Source organism: Lissotriton vulgaris, chromosome 9 (assembly GCF_964263255.1).
Source record: "Lissotriton vulgaris chromosome 9, aLisVul1.2, whole genome shotgun sequence".
NCBI lineage: Eukaryota > Metazoa > Chordata > Amphibia > Caudata > Salamandridae > Lissotriton > Lissotriton vulgaris.
In genome coordinates this window covers 1,074,339,820-1,074,359,216 of record NC_141697.1, presented here as the reverse complement: position 1 = coordinate 1,074,359,216, position 19,397 = coordinate 1,074,339,820, and the positions used below count along the sequence as shown (strand labels likewise).

Below are 19,397 nucleotides of genomic sequence, written 5' to 3'. Positions count from 1 at the left end.
CAGAATGCCTCAACTCACGACTGTCCTTCTACATCCCCTCCCGCCAACTACGTTCTTCCAGCCAAGCCCTCGCCACGGTACCTCGCATCAACAAGACCACCATGGGAGGTAGATCCTTCTCATACCTGGCTGCTAAAACATGGAACTCACTCCCCGCCTACCTTCGCCTTACCCAGAACCACCTAGCATTCAGAAAGCAACTTAAAACGTGTATATTTGACAAGTAATCCTCCTCCCCTTGCTAAGCGCCTTGAGACCCTCTGGGTATGTAGTGCGCTATATAAATTCTCTGACTTGACTTGACTTGTTATAAAACTCCCTGATATACCCCAACAGCCTCCAACAAGGTGAATTCCAATTTTTTTCTTTATTTGATGACATCTGGTTAGGTTGTAAAACCCATTGTGACATCATACACTAGATGGCTTCTTTAAATCTCCCCTTGCGCCCCCATGTCTGCATTACGGCCATGTCATCTTTTAAGGAACCTTTCAAGGCAAAGGATACCAGACCCAAAAATTCCCTTTCCTCCTTAGTCCTTCAGCATCAGCCTCCTTTCTTTTGTATCGCATCTTACACTACTGCTCGTAGTGTGTCTGCTCCACATTGAAGTCACAGTTTCCCTTCTAGTGTTGGTCAACTCCTTGTCTACTTTCCACTTCCTTTAGGACTTCAACCCTGTTGCAGATCCCACTGCATTTTCAAAACAAGGAATTCCTTCCCTTCTAGTACATCTGAAGCCACCTCTTGCAGATGCCTTTGCGGTCTACAAAAAGCCACCCCTTCCCTTTCAGTACTTTTGAAAAGTCCCTCTGCTGAATATTCAGCATCATGTCCAAAAAGACATACCTTCCCTTTCCGAACATCTGAAGAGTCACTGATTAAGGCTCTGAAAGGGAAGGCTTGATACTAAGAGTAGGAAAGTGAGAAGAAAAGGATCCCATGGGGCTTCAAAGACTAAGGACCTTATTGAGAGATTGATGTACTGGGTGCAGCATCCAAATGTGCCAGGTAGCCAGCTCCTTGTGTTACAAGTGCTGCAAGCTGTAATGCAATTGTAATATGGTAGATGGGACCCAATCGCCAAACTCTAAATATGGTCCTAAATTTAATGTGCAGAATTCAGCAATCCCGATCAAAGACAATAAGTACAGCAAAAGACACTGAAAGTCAATTCATGGATCTCGGTATTGATCTGCAATAAACCTAGGAGCGTTTTGGCAGCCGGGTGCTTACTATTTAACAATATGACAAATGCATGATCCACCAGTTTCAGAGCAAGCGTGATGCACTGATCAATTTCAGATGCTGCTGTAGCATCAATTAAAACATTATTTCCTTTTAATTTCAGAAATGCAAATATGCTAATAAAGAAGCTTAGAAGATAAAATATTTGGTCACCAGTTAAAATGAAACTCATTTGTAATTTTCAGGAAAGTAGTGCCACATAAATAGATAAACAAAGCAGAACACGGAAAGCTAAAACAACAGTGAGGCATGCCATCAAGAAACCCAAGTCAACTTTAATTTCAGATAACAACATTCCACACTCACCTGGGATATGAAGACCATTATATTTTATATGCAGCTCGTGCAGCCCTGTCTCTGTCGGTGTGTATCGAACTGTTACTGTGCCGTCCTTGTTATCGACAATTTCTGCAGGTGCAGTGTTTCCTGAAGGCATATGAACTTCACCTGTACGACAAGCATAAGATGCTATGTTAAAGACATCCAGGAAGAGCTTTCTTCAAGTGACTTACAAAAACGCAGCTGATTTCATCAAAGAACAAGGATAATCATTTCAGGTCTTCCTTCCACTAAGTCTCGGTCAAAAAGTCAATCCACATTCCAACACAAACTCAGAACTTAGAATTCTGTGCACTAGTGGCTATGAATAATGGAGCAGCCAGTATTTTGCTAATCAACGTAAGGTTTCGGAAGGCACAGGGATCACATTAAGACTTAACATCCAGAGGCTAGAGGTTCCGGATCTTAACCTCTTCAGCGCGGCGCAAATTTTCGCGCTGTGCTGAAGATTCGAAAAACGGGTGTGGTCATGACGGAACGGTTCCGTCATCAGCCCAACCCAACCGACACTGATGACGGAACCTTTCCGTCATAAGCATCGAAGGGGTTAAGCTACCCAGGATGGTGAATAAATCTTTTGCAAACATTGCCACAACTAAGATCATCCCCTCCCTTCAGGTCATTATGGACACTGTTTGTAGTCCTGGACTTTTGAGTGATAGCCAAATGCATACTGGGCACTGCCGCCTTGTTTTGCTTCAACTCAACTAATTAGACTAGCACACCAGAAATCAATGGTTTGTAGGTGTAAAGTGCAGGCCTGGAGAAAAAGGGCCCGTTTTAGAGTTTGGTGGACAGGTAACTCCATTGAACTGTGACAGATATCCTGTATGCCTTATTATAGGTGTCAGAGGATATAATACAACTGTAATAAGGCCAAGGGAACTTTTGTCACGATTGTGATGGTGTAATCTGCCTCTCAATCAGGCCCAGTGTTCCTAAGGGCTTTGTGTGATGTGGTCACCATAGTCACAAACCTTTGGAAGACTTTGCAAGTCCCTTTTGAGACTAGAGAATTCAGTACAAGCTTTTCGGAATAATAGGAAAAATATTGATGCTTCTGGATTATTTTGATACATTTCCGAGATGTGGTTTCTTTTGATTTATGACTTCTCTATTTGTAAATAGATATCATCCAATGTTAGTGTTACGCTTTATAGAAAGCTGTATTTGCCTTTTTTTCTTATGCTGTACAGCACTTCAAAGCTACTTGGCGTAAGCATATGAAGGAGTGTCCAGGAGTCAACACTTCAAAAGCAATAGTACTAGCAGTACCCAGCAAGGAATCTCTCAAAGAAAAAAAGAAACCAAGCAAAACATGAGTTTAAGCTTCCAAATTATATCTAATTCACCTTTCACCCTAAGAGGGAATTCCATCTTGAACCAGGTTGTATGTGTGAATACATAGAAAAACGATTTCATGGAATACCATTGCATAGAAACCATTTCATCTAAACTGTTTAATGGATATTTTCAGAATGAATGGCATTTACCTTTTCAGAGAAACCAATTCATAGAATTCCTTTTTTGGTCGAAATTGGCTTTTGAATGGTGATTTTTGAGGCCTAAATGCAATGTTTGCAGGTTTGACTTTTAGAAACAGTTTTGTCGGAGATATTTCTTTCAGTGCTTTACTTCAGGGAACATTATTTCATATTTATATCTTTCACACAATCGAATATTTTGGATGCTTTTTATTCACTGGTCCATCACCGCCCATTAACAGCAACCATCACTGACCCCTCATGACTCCTAAACACCATCAATCCCTGCTCATAAAAGTCCTCACCACACCTAAACTACACTCATCCCTGAAGCCTAAAAGCCCTTTCTACCCAACAAATCCACCATCCCTGAACCATAAAATCTCTCCCTACCCCCAACTCCAAGCACTCATGAACCCTATAAAACCTCTTTCTACGCCTAAATCCCACCCATCCCATACCCCTTGAAACACCTCAGCACACACAAACTCCACCCATCCATGAACCTTAAAAAACCCTCCCAGCCCTTCAACACCACTCATCCATTACCCATATGAACTCTTCGTTATCCTAAACTACACATCCATGAACCCTAAAAACCCCTTCCTATATCTAAATTCCACCCATCCCTGAAACCTTAAACCCCCCCACCATACACTCCAACCCATTCTGAACGCTAAAAACTCTTCATCACCCCAGCTGCTACCCATAGTTGAATCTTTAAACCCTCACTAGCCCTAAACTTTGCCCAGTCATGAACCCTAAATCCCGTCAACACCCTTACACTTCACCCAATCTTGAAACCTAAAAACACTTCACACACCTAAACACCTCTTATCCGTGAATCCTAAAAACTCCTCATCACCCATACTCTCCACCCATCTCTGAACCCTATAAAGCCATTTCTATGCCCGAACTCCAATTATTCATTGACCCCTAAAACCCCTTATCACCCTAAACATTATCCATCCCTGAACCCAAAACCCCCACAGTAGTCCTAAACTTTGAACTAAAACTCTAATGACACCAAGCAAACATGTGTCCATTCATTCTTTCAACCAACCATCCATCCAATCGAGGAGTCACCATTTCATCTTTACATTCTGCCAGCCATCTATTCATACTTTCAACCATCATTCAATCCTTCACCATTCAATCAATCCACTAGTCATTCCATTCATACATCAATCATCTATGAACGAAACCATCCATCCATACATCCATCACTTGACTTACCCATCCATCAATAAACCCTTTCATCCATCACTTTAACATGTGTCCATCCATTCACCCGTACATACTCTCAGATTCCCATTTCCTCTGACATCCTTTCAACCACCCATCCAACCACCCACGCCTCTATCTTTCCATTCAGATTCCAGTTTACTCATCCATCCTTTCATTCACCCATCGACCCATCCTGTCAGATTTCCATTTAATCAGTCATCCTTTTATCCACCATCTACCCAGCCTCTCACCTATTCACCCTTTTACTCACTCATTTAGCCATTATTTCACCCAGTCACCATTCACCCACCAATCTTCCCTTTCCCCCACCCATTCATCTTTTTACCCACCGACTCATGCATCCTTTAGCCTAACTATCCTTTTACCTACTCATTCATCCACCCATCCATTCAAACACCCATCCTTTCACCCACTCATGAATCTACTCATCTATTCTTCTTCCCCTTTTCTATCAATTCATCCTTCGTTTTAGCATTGATTATAAGCTTTTATCGGCCAAAATGTGCTTAAATGAGACCCATTACAAGTCCTCATCTCCAATGCAGCAGGTAAGGGGTGCACAACGCCCCTGCCATCAATTACACTGTCAGGAATTAATTGAGTCAACATAATCTTCATAATATAATAATGATGTACCTAAATATCAGTCAGTTTATTGAGTGCATTACACCAATGGTCCGTCTTTATAACGCTGCACTTACAATGCAAATAAGAACTTGCCTTTATTCTACTGTGGTGCAAGGACATACATCAATCACCATGTTCATAGGAACTAGACTGTGCACGGTTGGTCTAGTTCAGGCTGCCCCCACACTGTCCGAAGGTGGTCAAAGATGCATTCCCCAGTTGGGTCATTTCCTGTATAAACGAGCTCTTATGGAAATCTGGAGTTCATAGATTTGGTTCATTTTAAAAGGTTAATTTATCAATCTTAAACAAATATTATAAGAAGTATTTCCCCTCAGCGGAGGCCATGGTGTCATCCCTAAATTACACGTTTCCAAATTAAAATGAAAAACACTTCGAATTAAGAGCAACAAATTATCACTCAAGGCCTCTTGGCTAAGAGTGGATTTTAGTTAATTCCTGAGAATCTCTGCAGTTGTTAACTCACATATACACTACAGGGGTTAACTCCAAAACCAGGTTCAGGGGTTTCCTTGAGTACTCAAGCCTTCTCAACCAGATAAAAACAAATAATGACTTAATAGACTGAGGGCGAGGTGTACGAGGCTTTTGTATGTACAAATGCTCCACTTGCATCTCAGTAACCTATTACCGAATCACAACTTGGGTTTGCGATTCGGTATTAGGAACGGGCGTGTGTAGGGAGTCCTTTCCTAATAGCGACTCGCAGTGTTATGTGTGAATGTTTTGCGACCTAAATATCGTCGCAAAACATTCACATTTTACCGCCAACTCTGAGTTGGTGGTAACCCATTTGCAACTGGGAAATGGTCTCCAAAGGACCCCTTTCCAAATGCAGGGAAAACATTTTTTAAGAGCAGGCAGTGGTCTCACGGACCACTGCCTAATCCTAAAAAATAAAACGAAAACTTAGAATTTTACATTTCGAAATGCATCTCGTTTCTTTTAAGGGAAACAGGCTATATTTGGGGAAAAACAATGTTTTATTTAAAAGCAATCACAGAGATAGTGGCCTGCTGACCCCAGCAGGCCACCATCCCCGTGAGTTTGGCGAATCCCTTGGGGTGACAAACCGAGTCCTACCTCATGAATATTAATGAGGTAGGCTTATTTGCGGCAACCTGGGAATCACCAACTGTGTGAAAGATACATTTGTACATCTCGGTTTGCAGTTACCAAATAATATATCACTAAAATTCGCTATTTGGTAATCGCAAACCCTAGAATACGTACATCTGGCCCTAAGACCTTTTGTTGATGTACAGAACCAAATAAAATACTGGCTATTGGCAGAGTTTTTTGCTAAATGGAATCTCTTCTTTACATTTGCATTACTGTAATAAAGTAGTGCAAGCAACATTAGGAGTCTATGTTACTAAACAATGAATTGTTTTGCCCAAAAGAACCCTCTGTTTTTCAGTCTACCTCAACGCATTTTACTTTCTCATTGCCTAACTAAATTAATTCTGTGATGGACCACTTTGTTGATCGTCCAGGATCAGATGGCGGCTTTGCTTTAAACCAGGCTTCTCCAAAGAGTAGCTCGTGAGCTACTGGTAGTTTTCAAGCTACTTGTAAAAGGCTGACTTGTGTGCAGCCTACCCTACAAAAGTTGACATTTTTGCTTGGTTGAATTAGTATATGTCTCCCAAAATTGAAAAGCATGTATTCAAGATAAAATGAGTGTATTTTTAGAACCCATCCACTTAGCTGATGTTTGGAGACAAATGGCTAGTTTTCTAAAATATAATTAAAGCCGATATTTGAGTGAGAAATCATGAGGCGTTGGGGAGACATTATTAAATGTATTACCTTGGTGCCAGGGGCACTGCACCTAGGATTGTCCTATATAAACCATTTAGATATGTAGTGCAAATTTCTAAAGCCATTTTCGCATAACTGCTGGCAACCTTACTTGTTCACGAGTTTAACCACAGTTGGTAATCTTCTGTGGGCTGGCCACTAATGTAATCTAGTCCGACTTGGTCTCTATTACCACACTATTAATATTAGTAGCTCGGCATGTTTTTCATTGACCATAAGTATCCATTATTACAAAAAAGGTTGGAACACATAGAGCCATCTTAAGTTATTTTACATACGTCTACTGTTGTCATTGCTCGGGATAGTTATTTGTGAATACATGAAATGTGTTTACCAATCCTAAATGTAGATCTTATTCCTAACAAACTCACTAACAATGCACGATATATGCCACTGTATGATTTATTAAACATTTCTAGTCTTTGAAAGGATTTCAGAAAGGGACCAAATCGAAAGTTTGTAAGTGGAAGCCTGAATACTAAAAGTTTATTTACAAAATATTATTATTTTGTGTTTAAAGACATTATGATTGTATTGGGCGTTTTAAAACAGGTACTACAGTTGTTTCCAGTCACCACATTTATGTGTCGAGTATTTTTCTTGGTGGCCATCTTTTGAGAACCAAGTGAATTCTCTTTGTGTGCACTGACCCAAGACATCAGTTTGTGAGGTGGGGAAAGTATTGTACAGTACCAGTTTCAAGAAAAATGAAGAGTAAGAAGATGTTGGGGCAGAGAAAAAAATCATGTTGTGCCAATGGCAAAGACTATTACAGTAGGTCTGGCAGAAATGCATGGTGATGGAGAATGCACCATCCACCCAATACCCTTTTTAAAAGGATAAGTATAGTCCATATGGCCTACAAAAATGGAAACCTTAACCCCGAGCCTTACGGGGTGTCGCATACTATATCAACACTAGGATGAGGGACGAAGATAACAATGATTCTATACAGTGCCTAGCTAGCGATGCAACATCTTGACCTCTCCGTGCCCCGGAGGTCTATTGGTAAAGAGAGATACTTGAAGAGATTTATCAGAAAAGAAATTGGAAAGGGTGTGTGCCTGCAACGTAGCAGTACTGGGTAAAGCTAGATTTAACTACACACAGCTTAACCAACTATATTATACTTAGCGGACACCTGCAAGACACCAAAAGGTATATGGTACAACATTGGCAGCTGCCTTAGATTTCATCTGCATCGACTTGGCTTTATACAGATTACTTGGTCATGCGTCTGCCTTGAACTACCTTAGAAATAGGTCTCTGTCATACTTTCTTTAATGTTTAATTTTTATTAGCATTTCAGTGAAAAATACATTGTACAGGTCACCGTTATACTTGCGAAATAAAATCAGTGACGTCAAACCAGGTAAAACCCGGGGCCTTCAGTTTAGGCCTTATTCCACTAAAAAAACAGCAAAGCAAGTGCCTCTATTTTCGGATAGGGCTCGCACTTTGGCCAAGTAGAAGATATAAATGGGGTGGAAGGCTAATGAAGTCCTTTTGTTGAAGAGGTGGATAGTGGATGTGTAGATCTGGATCAAAGAAAAGAGTACAAAACTGGAAGACACCACATATTAGACAGGCTGTTGCACTTTGGCAGCCATCTGGAGCATGTTACTGCTGGAACTAATCACACACTCGGAGGACAAACCACCATGAACCCAATGGAGTCGATATCTAGCACAATAAAGCGCTAAAAACTATTTCATGAGCTGGGAATCATAACTTATTGATGGATGGTGAGCATGAAAGGATTCACTGGTTGTATCCTCTCGACTAGATATTTCTGATAGACCAAAATCAATTTGTTGGGAAGAATTTGAGTAGCCCCAGTGACCGCATGAATTGAAATGCTGGGGATAACAAACAAAAGTGGGGAAACAGTTATATTTAGGTCTCTCCTAATGGTTAACATAAGAATTACTCCTCATATTTGAGAGTGAAGAGGAGGCCTTTTTGTTTGCTGTTCACCCCTTCCATGCTGGTGACGAACCCCAGCCGTCACGCTCTGCGGCGCTCGTGTGCTGATGACGGCTGGGGTTCGTCACGGCCCCGCCCTGTTCTTTTGTTTACCGCACAGCAGCGGAAACGGCCCAGCATGGAAGGGGTTAAATATGTTACAATGAATACAAATATTTTTCAGTTCAATAAGTATACCGAACCGCAATTCCAAAGTGTCTTCAGTTTTCGTTTCCCTCTCTCCAAGATCAGCCGAAGAAATCAAGACTAGCCCTTTATGGATGTCAGATGTACTTTAAGTGCTACAGGAACCAGCTGGCATAGAGCCGGGACCATTTCGCGACAGAAAAGAAACTGCCCATTCATCCGCTAGCTCAAAGATAGAAAGGGTTTATTTGTGCTGTACGCCATCACAGGAGAGCACTGTGTCTAAGCTACGAAGAACATCATAAAAAAGGAGCCACAAAGCTAAATGCAAAACCACAAGTCATCTCAAATCAAAAGCAGTCTGAACAAATATATGCAAAGGTGAAAATCAGGTTGGCCAAACAATATAAAATAGGTATGTGGAAACATATCAAAGTTGAAATAACATTAGTTGAAATAAACATGTGATCAAATAGGGTCTGCAAAACTGACTATGGGATTGAAATAGTGTCTAAAAAAGAAGTCCAACAAAAATATACTATTAGGAGGAGAGCTCCCTGGACCTTTCCCTTCCACATGTCTGTGGTAACAAGAGAAGGTCTCTGGGTCCTGGGTTCATCTCCTTTCACTATGTGGCATCCACATATATGCTTTAATAGGGGAGAATGAAACGATCATAAGGGATGACCTAAAATTAGCCCAGCTCTTTGTCACTATTTGGAAGCACATCTTGATAGAGTTGTTTTTCTGGTTAAAGAAACCACAGAACTGACTAAGAACAATTGAATCGAAGCAGAAGCATCTTATACCAGACGTTAATGAACTTAAAACAGTAAGTCGTGTGGTGTCTGTTTGTCATTGAATTTTAGAAAACCCAATTTGCTGTTGATTGGCGAGTGGGTATATTATACTCGTGCAGAATGAGAAAGTGCAGTGTCCAGTTGGTTTAGATATTTACATTGCATATGTTTACTATTTGAAGAGAAGCAAAATACATTTTTGGCCACATGGAAAACCTATCGGTAGAACAGTGATCTCACAATTTTAAGGTCAGAGCCTGGACTGCAACTCTGCCTAGCAATAGTTATGATTTACAACATTCCATGCCTCACGTTTACCAAGTAGCACAAACCAGTTATGACTACAATTAGATGGGACCAAGAGGGCAAGAAACAACCAATTGCTTAACATCCAAATAGACAATGATTTTATGAGGGTTTTTACAGTTGCTTCAAAGATTATGGAAGAGATAGCATTCCAGTTTAAAGATTCTGAAAACCCAAAGGTAAGTGAAACCATCAAAAGAGGATCGGTGAAGATAAAGTCTACTTATTTTCAGGTCAATAAAAAGTTTCTGATAATACCTCACAAAAATGGAAATAAACTTCGGACAATTGTTTGAGCTTGACTTAAAGCTACAATACTACCAACATGTTTTGGAATTAAGGCGATTACTGAAGGACAAACTTATATTCTAATTGCACTAACGTGTTTTACAGCATTGTTTACTGATGGTAAAGTCATGCATTTAATAATATCTAAAATATATACTTATTTATTATCCCTAACTTTCCAGCATTCAGTGTTAGGTCTTAGAACACCACAAAGACCAACAAAGAACTAGAGTACATCTGTTCGTAATGTTAGGTGTGAATGTTGGGCTGGTAAAGTTTCCAGGTCAGAAACTGAATGATAAGTCTGATACCTAATACCTAATAAAATCCGAATTTAAGAAGCATGTTCTTCAGTAATCCAATAACAAGGTGATTTTTCCCTTCTAGATAGAACTATAATGTTGACCACACTTACTGAGGATTGGGTAGATTTGTAAAACCAGCTTTTCCCAAATTTGTAAAGTATTTTGGAGTCCTCATGAAGAAGTGGTCACTTAATTGGATACAGAGAGACAAATGCCATTGGTGAAATTTGCCGCCTAGCCTCTGGGTTTCTTGTAGTAAACTTTGATATGTTACATTGAACACGAGCACACTCAACCACATGCACAAAAACAATGCGTTGTGTTCTTCTTGCACGCCACTGCTTCATGTACTTAATGGCACAGCTAATGTGAAACTATATTGACCAGACCACGTCTCCTTATCCTTGAACCATCATACCAGATTACCATGGTTTCCTCTCACCTGTTATCTCTCCCGTCCTTACAGAAAAAGGAATAACCATATCAAATGGCCTGTATCCCAGCCCATTCATGGCACTGACCGGAGCATAATCAGTTTCTGAGACCTGAAAAATACAAGAAGTTGTCAACTACAAAAACTAAAGATCTGAATCTCCAAGTGCAACTGGAATTTTTACAAGTAGATTGCTATTTTTGCTTGGGATCAGACCAAAATTAGTCGTTGGATAGATGTATGCTGGAGCTAAAATGTGTAAACATTTCCAGACCAGCAGTAACTAAAACATTACTAACAAATTTAGAGTAAGTATGCCACTGTAACCATAGGCAGACAACACCAACCAATAGTAGCATGACATGCACACTCCATCCAATTAAAGGACTAAGTGAATATGTTAGTTCCAGCTTCTTAATTGTATGCAATCTATTTGTGAAATTCCCAGCATGTTTCAAAGCTGCAACAAACCAGCATGGAAATGGAAAGCCAAAATGGGGTGACACGGAAACCCACCATGGCTCAACCTGAAAGAGAACAGTTAAGTCGCATGTGGCCTGGAAAAGAAAATGAATGCAATGTGTATAGGAAGGAGGATGAATTCATGATACTGCAAATCCTGGAATAAATACATTTCCAAAATGTGTTTTTTCCTAAAGACACTCACAAAAAAATAAAAAGGTAAACGAAATTTCTGAAGCTGAGAAAAAGGATAAAACAAGATGTGTGCACGTATATTAAGCCTGCGAAACGTACAAACAAAATGAAATGTCAGGAGAAGTGTAAACATGCATTCCGCTCCCAAAGAAATGTGTTTTTCACCAGCTCTTTCCAAAAGCCTGTGTAGAATGAGCAGTTTTTTTAAAATCACAGGACGGTCTCCAGTACAGTCAGTGCAGCGGGATAAAATCAAATGGACAGGTTGAGAACACATGATCAGAGAGGGTGTGGGAAGACGGAACAAGCCCCAAAAAGCAGCCAAGTCATTTCTGAAATGGAAGATGTCAACAAAAAGGCAAATGTAGAGTAAAATAACTTGTACCAAGGGCTCCATTCCAGGGGGGCATGCACTAACTTGCTGCTGTTGCTGCTGCATCACTACCGGAACTTCTTCTGCGGCCTGGTTAGTGGTAAAAGGAGGTTAGGTTGATACAAGGTGTTTGTGCTTTGCTAACACATTTGCGAGCGATCCGTAAACCATGGCACACAAGGCATTTCACAAAATTTGTAACAGCAGAACAACACTCAATATACAAGAGCCCATGTGGCATAATTTAGTCTACAGATTACAGTTAAATTGGTACAATGGTAAAGTAAGGGTGTACTATAGCTAATAATTCTTTACATCTACACTATGTGTCGGTTACATTTTAAATTTACATTAACAATACTTAGCAACATACTTGAGGTGTTTTACATTACAAACTCGGGTAATTTAAGTGGCTTTTCAACATTTTTGATCACAATGTATTGAGACCTCTAATCAGTATACACTTTCAGTCCCTATTAGGAGTCAACAGTGTATTTTTCCCTGATTTTGAGTTGAGCAGTAAGGGAATGCTAAAATTGTTGGAAAATCCACTGAGTAGTCCTTGTGACTTGGACTACCCAGACATCCATGTGCTGCAAATTCAAATTTCAACGAAACAGCTTCAGCTGTTCCATTAAAATTTGAATTTGCAGCATAGAAGCATCTGAGTAGTCCTTGTGACATTGAGGAGTGGTATAGTTTATCTTAGATCTAGCATCTTTGGTGTGGTTTCCCTCGACTCGTTGTCTCCTGACCTCCTGTTTTACTGACTTCATTTTTGCGTGACTCCATCACGGTCAGTCTGAACTTTGGATTTACCCTGGTCTACTTCAACCTCAGGAAACATTTTGGCGCTATTGACTTCTAAGAACTGTCTTTGAATTTAATCTTTAAAAAAGGATATCTCGACTTTTACTTATTGGACTTTTGTCATTTTGATCTTGTTTTAGGCCGATAAATACTCTATTTTTATAAAGTAGTGTGGAGTCTTTTTGAAGTGTTTTCACTGATGACAGATATATAATAACCAGGCAAAAATAAAGTATGGGTTGTATCAAATAAACTGTACTATTTGACTGCATGCAGTAATGACTGATTTATGTCAGTGTCCATCAAGTAGAGTTATTGCAGTTGTCTTTTTAGTAGGTGTTATTTCAATGATTTCTTGCTAAGTTAATGTTTCCTCCCTTTAGCGCAATGTTATCACTCGAATTTGCAGCTCACCATATAAGTCTTTAAAGCAGTCTGTACAGAAATTTACCTTTTTACATTTATTGCATGTAATTTTTCAAAATTGTTTTGACTTTTAAATACGAATTTGCAATTCTTGTGCTGCTCGAATTTTCTGCACCTAGGTTATCTTACATTCGAAGTACTCTATTAAGCCCCTAGCCTTGCAACGAATTTTGGAACCTTTTGTGTTGTATAGGACATTTGTAGAGTGCAAATTGTTTGCTTTAAGAACACACCACCTGTGTTTCAGTAGGACCTCAGCTGCACTGCTGTAAATTTCCAGGTTTCATTTCCTGGTAACTACTGAAACCCTTCCATTTTATTTTTACATGTGTCTTTACTCTGATCTTATAGCTTGTTTCCTTTCATAAAGACCTGTCAGAAAATCCAGTTTCTATACAAGAACAGCTCGCGTCCGGCTACAAGCCCAGTGCTCCTAGGCAATGAACTCAACATGATATTTTTGACCATGACCATTAAATTGGAGCCTCAGTGCCCACTCTCGAGTATTCCTGTTAAAGCTATTAAAAGCTTTGGTTTTAATTTCACTTATACAGGTGCATTCTTTTGTGTTTCAAAGCTTGCCTTGCAGCCATTTTAGTAGACCACGAAAGCCATTTGTATAGCGATTTGAGATTTCAGATGTATGTACTATGATGATAGTAACTGTCTTATGTCTGATCTATGTAGCTATGAAAGGGAAGTAGACATGTAGGGCAAATACACATATACAGAAGATACAATGCACAATTAAAAGAGCCACAGAGGGCTTCCCTACTCAGGAGAAAGCCAAACCGATATTCCATGATGAAATCATGGATAAAATGTAGGGTTTGTGCACAAGCATCTCTAAGTAACAATTGTGGACTCATTGGTTACCAAACTAGGCTCATTACAGGAGCATAATCTTGGCCTTAGACTCAATTTAAACATTATCAATTAGAATACGACATTGGTAAAAATGGATAGGGTTTACTTTTCATAGGTTAAGCAAAACTTTAAGATTGATTTTAACTCCAGCAGATCTTTCCTCTCGCACCCACAGGCTTCCTAACTTACAAACACATTTTAAAGAAAAAGCACTACCAATAAACATCACCAGTTGCTCTCATATTTCTGTTCCACAATCATTTCTCTATGATAGGGAGGACAAAAACAGGAATTTAATATGATAAATAATGTTAACCCGCAAGAAAAGCCCGTTGGTGTTTGAGCCCCAAATATGTCAGCAGAACACAGCCCTCTGCTTTGAAAAGAAATGTTGTCCTTCCAAATGTCTGGGAGATTTTTGGTGGAAGATGGATTTTGTGAAATATTATCCATGGTGTGAAAGAGTTGTAATGATGCATCTTATTAAAGTGCAATACATCTCAGTTTAGCTTTTGCATATGATTTCAAGACATTTCCTTTGTTCAATTTGAAGGATGCTAATAAGATTGGTTGGAGACTGCGGATATTTATATTCGCGTATGACACACACCACTGTGGAAACGCCACAAGCATTACAGATTCTTTAAGTTGTACATTCATGGTTAGAGGTGGAAAATTTGCCATTCTAAGGCAAGAGGGACGGGGCGGGTGGTCAATCGAAAGGTAGCATACATCCATGAAGTCTTAACTTTGTGATTCCAAATCTTCCCACTTGAGTATCAAACCCAATTTGTGTAGAAAAAAGGCTTGATTAAGTGTTTAAATTAGGTACCAACAATCCACATATGCTCTCATAATTTATGATGGTTGCCTGGCAATGGATTTCTACTAATGGACAAAATAATATGGGCCAGCCATATGGGCAAAAATGTACATGTGTGATAATGGAACTCCACAATATCAACTCCTGCGATTTGACTGCCCTTCAGAAACATGAAGAAGTAAGCGGACAGGTTGGTAGTATATTTAGAAATCTATGGCTTCCATAGATTTCCAATGGCATTCTTGGGGAATTTGGTGATCCCACAAATATGCGGAAATCTAGGTAAAACCTAGGCGCGGGTCAAGCACTTTTTTATTTATGATTATTTTATCATACACGCCCTATGCATTCGAGCCTTATGATATTCAAGCCCTGCTCTATTTTGACTTGTGAAGCTTAGCAGGGCTGAGACTCATAAGTTCCACCACACTGCTGTACCCTTTCATCAGGAATCCTTACTTCACTTTGCATAACTACGGCCAGCCACACACAGTAGCCAGCAAGCAGAGCGAGAAGCGAGGAATCTGTTGCTTTTCTGATGGAGGCAGCGAACACAAACAGTAGCTCCTTATGTTAAATTGGCTCTTAACCAAGGAGTAATCACAGGCTAGCTGAATACCCCAAACTCAGAGAGCCAAGAATATGTCTCAAGGAATTGTTAAGATTGTGCCTACACTCTGCTCCAACAAGTAGTGCAATGTCCACGTGGCCTATGGGAACAGCAAAAGAGCGTTTTACATCTCCCAGCATTATTAGCATAATTTCAAAGCAATTTTTTTTGCCCTAAAACATATGAAAAGACAGCAGAATTAGTGGTAAGTAAATGGCGACATCCTAATTAAGAAGTCAAAAACAGTGCTTTACTGGTAAGGTCCCCAAGGAAGAGTGATGCACACTTAGTTTGAAATGAAAACAATGTTGGTGTGATCAAGTAATTTTAATTACATCAGGGCTTGGGGTTGCCGAGGAAAGTCCTCCGACCCTATAGACATATGAACCTGTAATTTTTTTGTGCTGTTTATTTGAACTAATTGAATGAATTTAATTCAATCTTCTGCTGTCACGAAAAGAGAAGGGGTCGTAATTTCAGTTTGAAGTGGGCATGAGTATGAAGAACGGCACTTTTTAATTCACATTTTGCTCTTTATCTGAATCACTGGCTCACTGTTTCGTCATCCTGGCGTTCACTATAACAAAAATCATATATATTACAGAAGGAAACAATCAGCGTTCCCAGAGAGCGAACAATAAGAGCCAAGCAGGCAACACCACACAGCTTCAAGGAACCGGCGCAGCGAAAAGAAACAAAAGCAGCATTAATGCTCTTGAAACTGACGAACAGTGACCGGAAATGAGGTCAGGAAGAATACGTTCATGCAATTAAGACTATTGGCGAGACGATAACAAAAAACAGGAAGTCTGTAGAGGAACTGTTAAATAGCTGCCTAGAAACAAAAAAACAACACTATTTGAAGTTTTTTTTTTGTTTTAAACATAGATGCAGCTCTTGTACACAATGATGGGGTAGCGTAAATAAACATATGCCAAGAGCAACCACAAAACAAGCCATATTTAAACTCATCTCTTCTTCAAAGTGTACAGTGGTGGGAACTTCCATCGCAACAAATCTATTACAACGCATGCTATTAGATAACATGCCCTTGCAACGCAAGTGCTATTACAACGCACTGCCATCACAACGCATGCCATTACAACGCATATGCCTTTACCACGCATGCCTTTACTACAAATTTCGGTGTAAAGGCATGAATGGAAAAGGTATATGTGTTTTACATGTATGTATAAGGCAAGGATATAATCGGGTAATTTTAGGGTTCAGGGTGGGTATGGGGTTTGGGGTGGCTAGGGGAATTTTAGGCTTCAGGGTGGGTATGGGTTTGGGGATGCCAAAGATAATTCTAGGGTTCAGGGTGGGTATGGGTTTTGGGGTGCCAAGGGAAAGTTTAGGGTTCAGGGTGGGTATGAGGTTTGGGGTTCAGGGTGGGTATGGGTTAAGGGGTGGGAGTGTAATTTTAGCGTTTAGGGGGCATGGGTTAAGGGGTTGTCAGGGTCATTTTAAGGTTTAAGGGGGTAGTAAAAAATTATATATTATATACAGATATATATGAATGTAATGGCACGTGTGGTATTAGTACGCGTTGTAATGTCACATATTCATACAGGGACATATATAATCTGAAGACAGCAAAACATGCTGACCAGTGGTCATCAGATCACTCAGCACATATACAATGGGTGCCCTCCTCTCACCTGTTGTAATCCATAAACCCCTACCATTCGTCAATCATGATGCACCATCCCCATGGGTATGTTATTCAGATTCACTAGGGTTTCAAACTGACCGATATTAAACACAATAGTCTGCAGTAGGTGCGTCTGTTACAGTAGAGTGTTGTGGTATATACCCAACTAACCAAAAAGACAAGAGACACCTCACATAAGAAACCAAGGTTGCCACTGAAGGTTCAATAAAGTGCCCCAATTTTTTATCACAGAGCCCCAGACTTGAATGCAAGAGTCTGGCAACATCTAGCAAAGTAACTAATAGGTCGCAACGTACACATCTGCTTTTAGCTATGCGCTAAGTAACCTGAATCAATAAACTTCACAAGTTATATTGAACACATTTTTAACGATCTGGAAAACCAAAAAAACACTAATGCCATTGCCATTATTCAGGTGCCTACTTTCAAGAAGAACATGGTGGAAATATTAATGTAGGAAACAAGTCAGTTTGATTGTCGACCGCTGCCCCTGGTGGGAGAGACATTGCACCCCTACATGTGCCAAGTTGCTGCATTATCTCTGGAACATGCCTGGCTTTAAAATGGCGACTGCACGCCTGCGCTGGATCTGCGCACTTGAAGCCTCCCCCTCCCTGAAGCAATTTGCGCGGTTATGATCTAAAACAGCAGGGATCAGAGGGGGGAGAGCATTGGTGCCCCTTTGTTAACCTTTGCGGACTCTGCCTACTTGGTTCGGCCCCGCACAACCTGTATCCAGCATGCTGCTTCCCTCCCCAAAAATCCTGAGAAAATCTATTTGTATATATAAGTATATAGAGATAACTCTAACCACTATTATATGTAGTAGACCCTTGTACTCACTACCATTCCTATGTGATTCTTAGAGTTTATCCATTTGTATCTCTTCCTTGAGTGACTTTACAACTTGTACATTTGCAATTTTCTCTGTTTGTATCTCTTCCTTGTGTGACTTTACAACTTGTACATTTGCAATTTTTTGTGTTTGTATCTTATGTAACTCATGTAATCCTAAGTCCTTATGTAAAGCAACTGGTTCTTTTGTAAAGCACTCTAACACCTTCGGGGAATGTTTGCACTATATAAAAACGCATTAAATAAATAAATTAATAAAATAAATAAAAGAACAGAGGGCAGCTACATGTATTGGGACATGACTTAGCTTGGCCATCCCGATTTGGGCAAGATTACAAACTCTGGAAGACCAAGCTAGCATGGCTGAAGTTAGCATGTGCTGTTCCCTCACTCGGGCAGTTTTTTTTATCTCAACATGCGCCCTATCAAAAAAAAACAAGACTGTAAATTTGTGGGATCATCCAACAACTGTTTAGAAGTGTGTGCATATCATTCTGCATAGTACTTTAAACAATGTCATTCATTTTTGCTCCAAATTGAGGTACGCTTATAACAAATGGGTACATTGCAGTTTCCTATCACAAGTGCCACAAAAACAAAACATGTAAAGGCTTGTCTTGGTCAGTCAAATTCAATATTCCTTTTTTTAGTTAACTAGCCGAAGAATGGACTTACCATTACGGTGAAGGGGCTATTGGGAATATCTACTCCGCCAAAGCGGACGTGAATGACATAAGGTCCTGGCTTAGCCGTGGTGTAGAAAATATCATACGTTCCGTCCTCATTTTCAATGACATCTGCTTCCGATTCTGTAAAGTCTGGATTCAACACTGTGCATGTCACCTTCCCTTTCCCAGCAGACTTGGCATCGACTACAAAGCCAACCTCCTCTCCAGTCTTAACAGTGGGTGCAATTCCTGGACCTAGAATGAAATATTTGTATTGATTGATTAAAAATTCTTGCAGTGACTTTACAAGAGAGAATGTCTTCACGTGAGGAGTATATGTCAGAGTAGTTTAGAAACACATGGGTTCAAACCACAAAATGAGCATAAGAATTGTTAACTTAGGACACTGCCTGCGTCATGGATTTAAACCGAAAGGTGTCACTGGAGGAGGTGGAGGTAAAGTCAAGGTATACAACCACCACCGACTGTAGTTAAATGTTTTTTACTGTACCTTTAATAAACATAACACAAAAGAACAAAAATATGACAAAGTACAACAAAACAACCCAGAAGGCTACCGCATAACAACATACTAACA

The 19,397-nt window shown here is 40.0% G+C and overlaps 1 protein-coding gene across 4 annotated transcripts in view; it reads right to left on the bottom strand.

Moving 5' to 3' along the window:
- Window positions 1-19,397, bottom strand: part of FLNB (filamin B) — a 476,237-nt gene that overhangs the window by 93,482 nt on the left and 363,358 nt on the right. For 2 of the 4 annotated variants that reach the window (XM_086939044.1, XM_086939046.1), the window contains 4 exons: window positions 18,807-19,054; window positions 12,078-12,155; window positions 11,045-11,147; window positions 1,555-1,695 (listed from right to left, as the gene is read on the bottom strand). In XM_086939044.1, coding sequence (XP_086795170.1) covers window positions 1,555-1,695; window positions 11,045-11,147; window positions 12,078-12,155; window positions 18,807-19,054 — 570 coding nt within the window. The remainder of the gene's footprint in view (window positions 1-1,554; window positions 1,696-11,044; window positions 11,148-12,077; window positions 12,156-18,806; window positions 19,055-19,397) is intronic. The other 2 variants (XM_086939045.1, XM_086939047.1) reach the window with 1 other exon arrangement.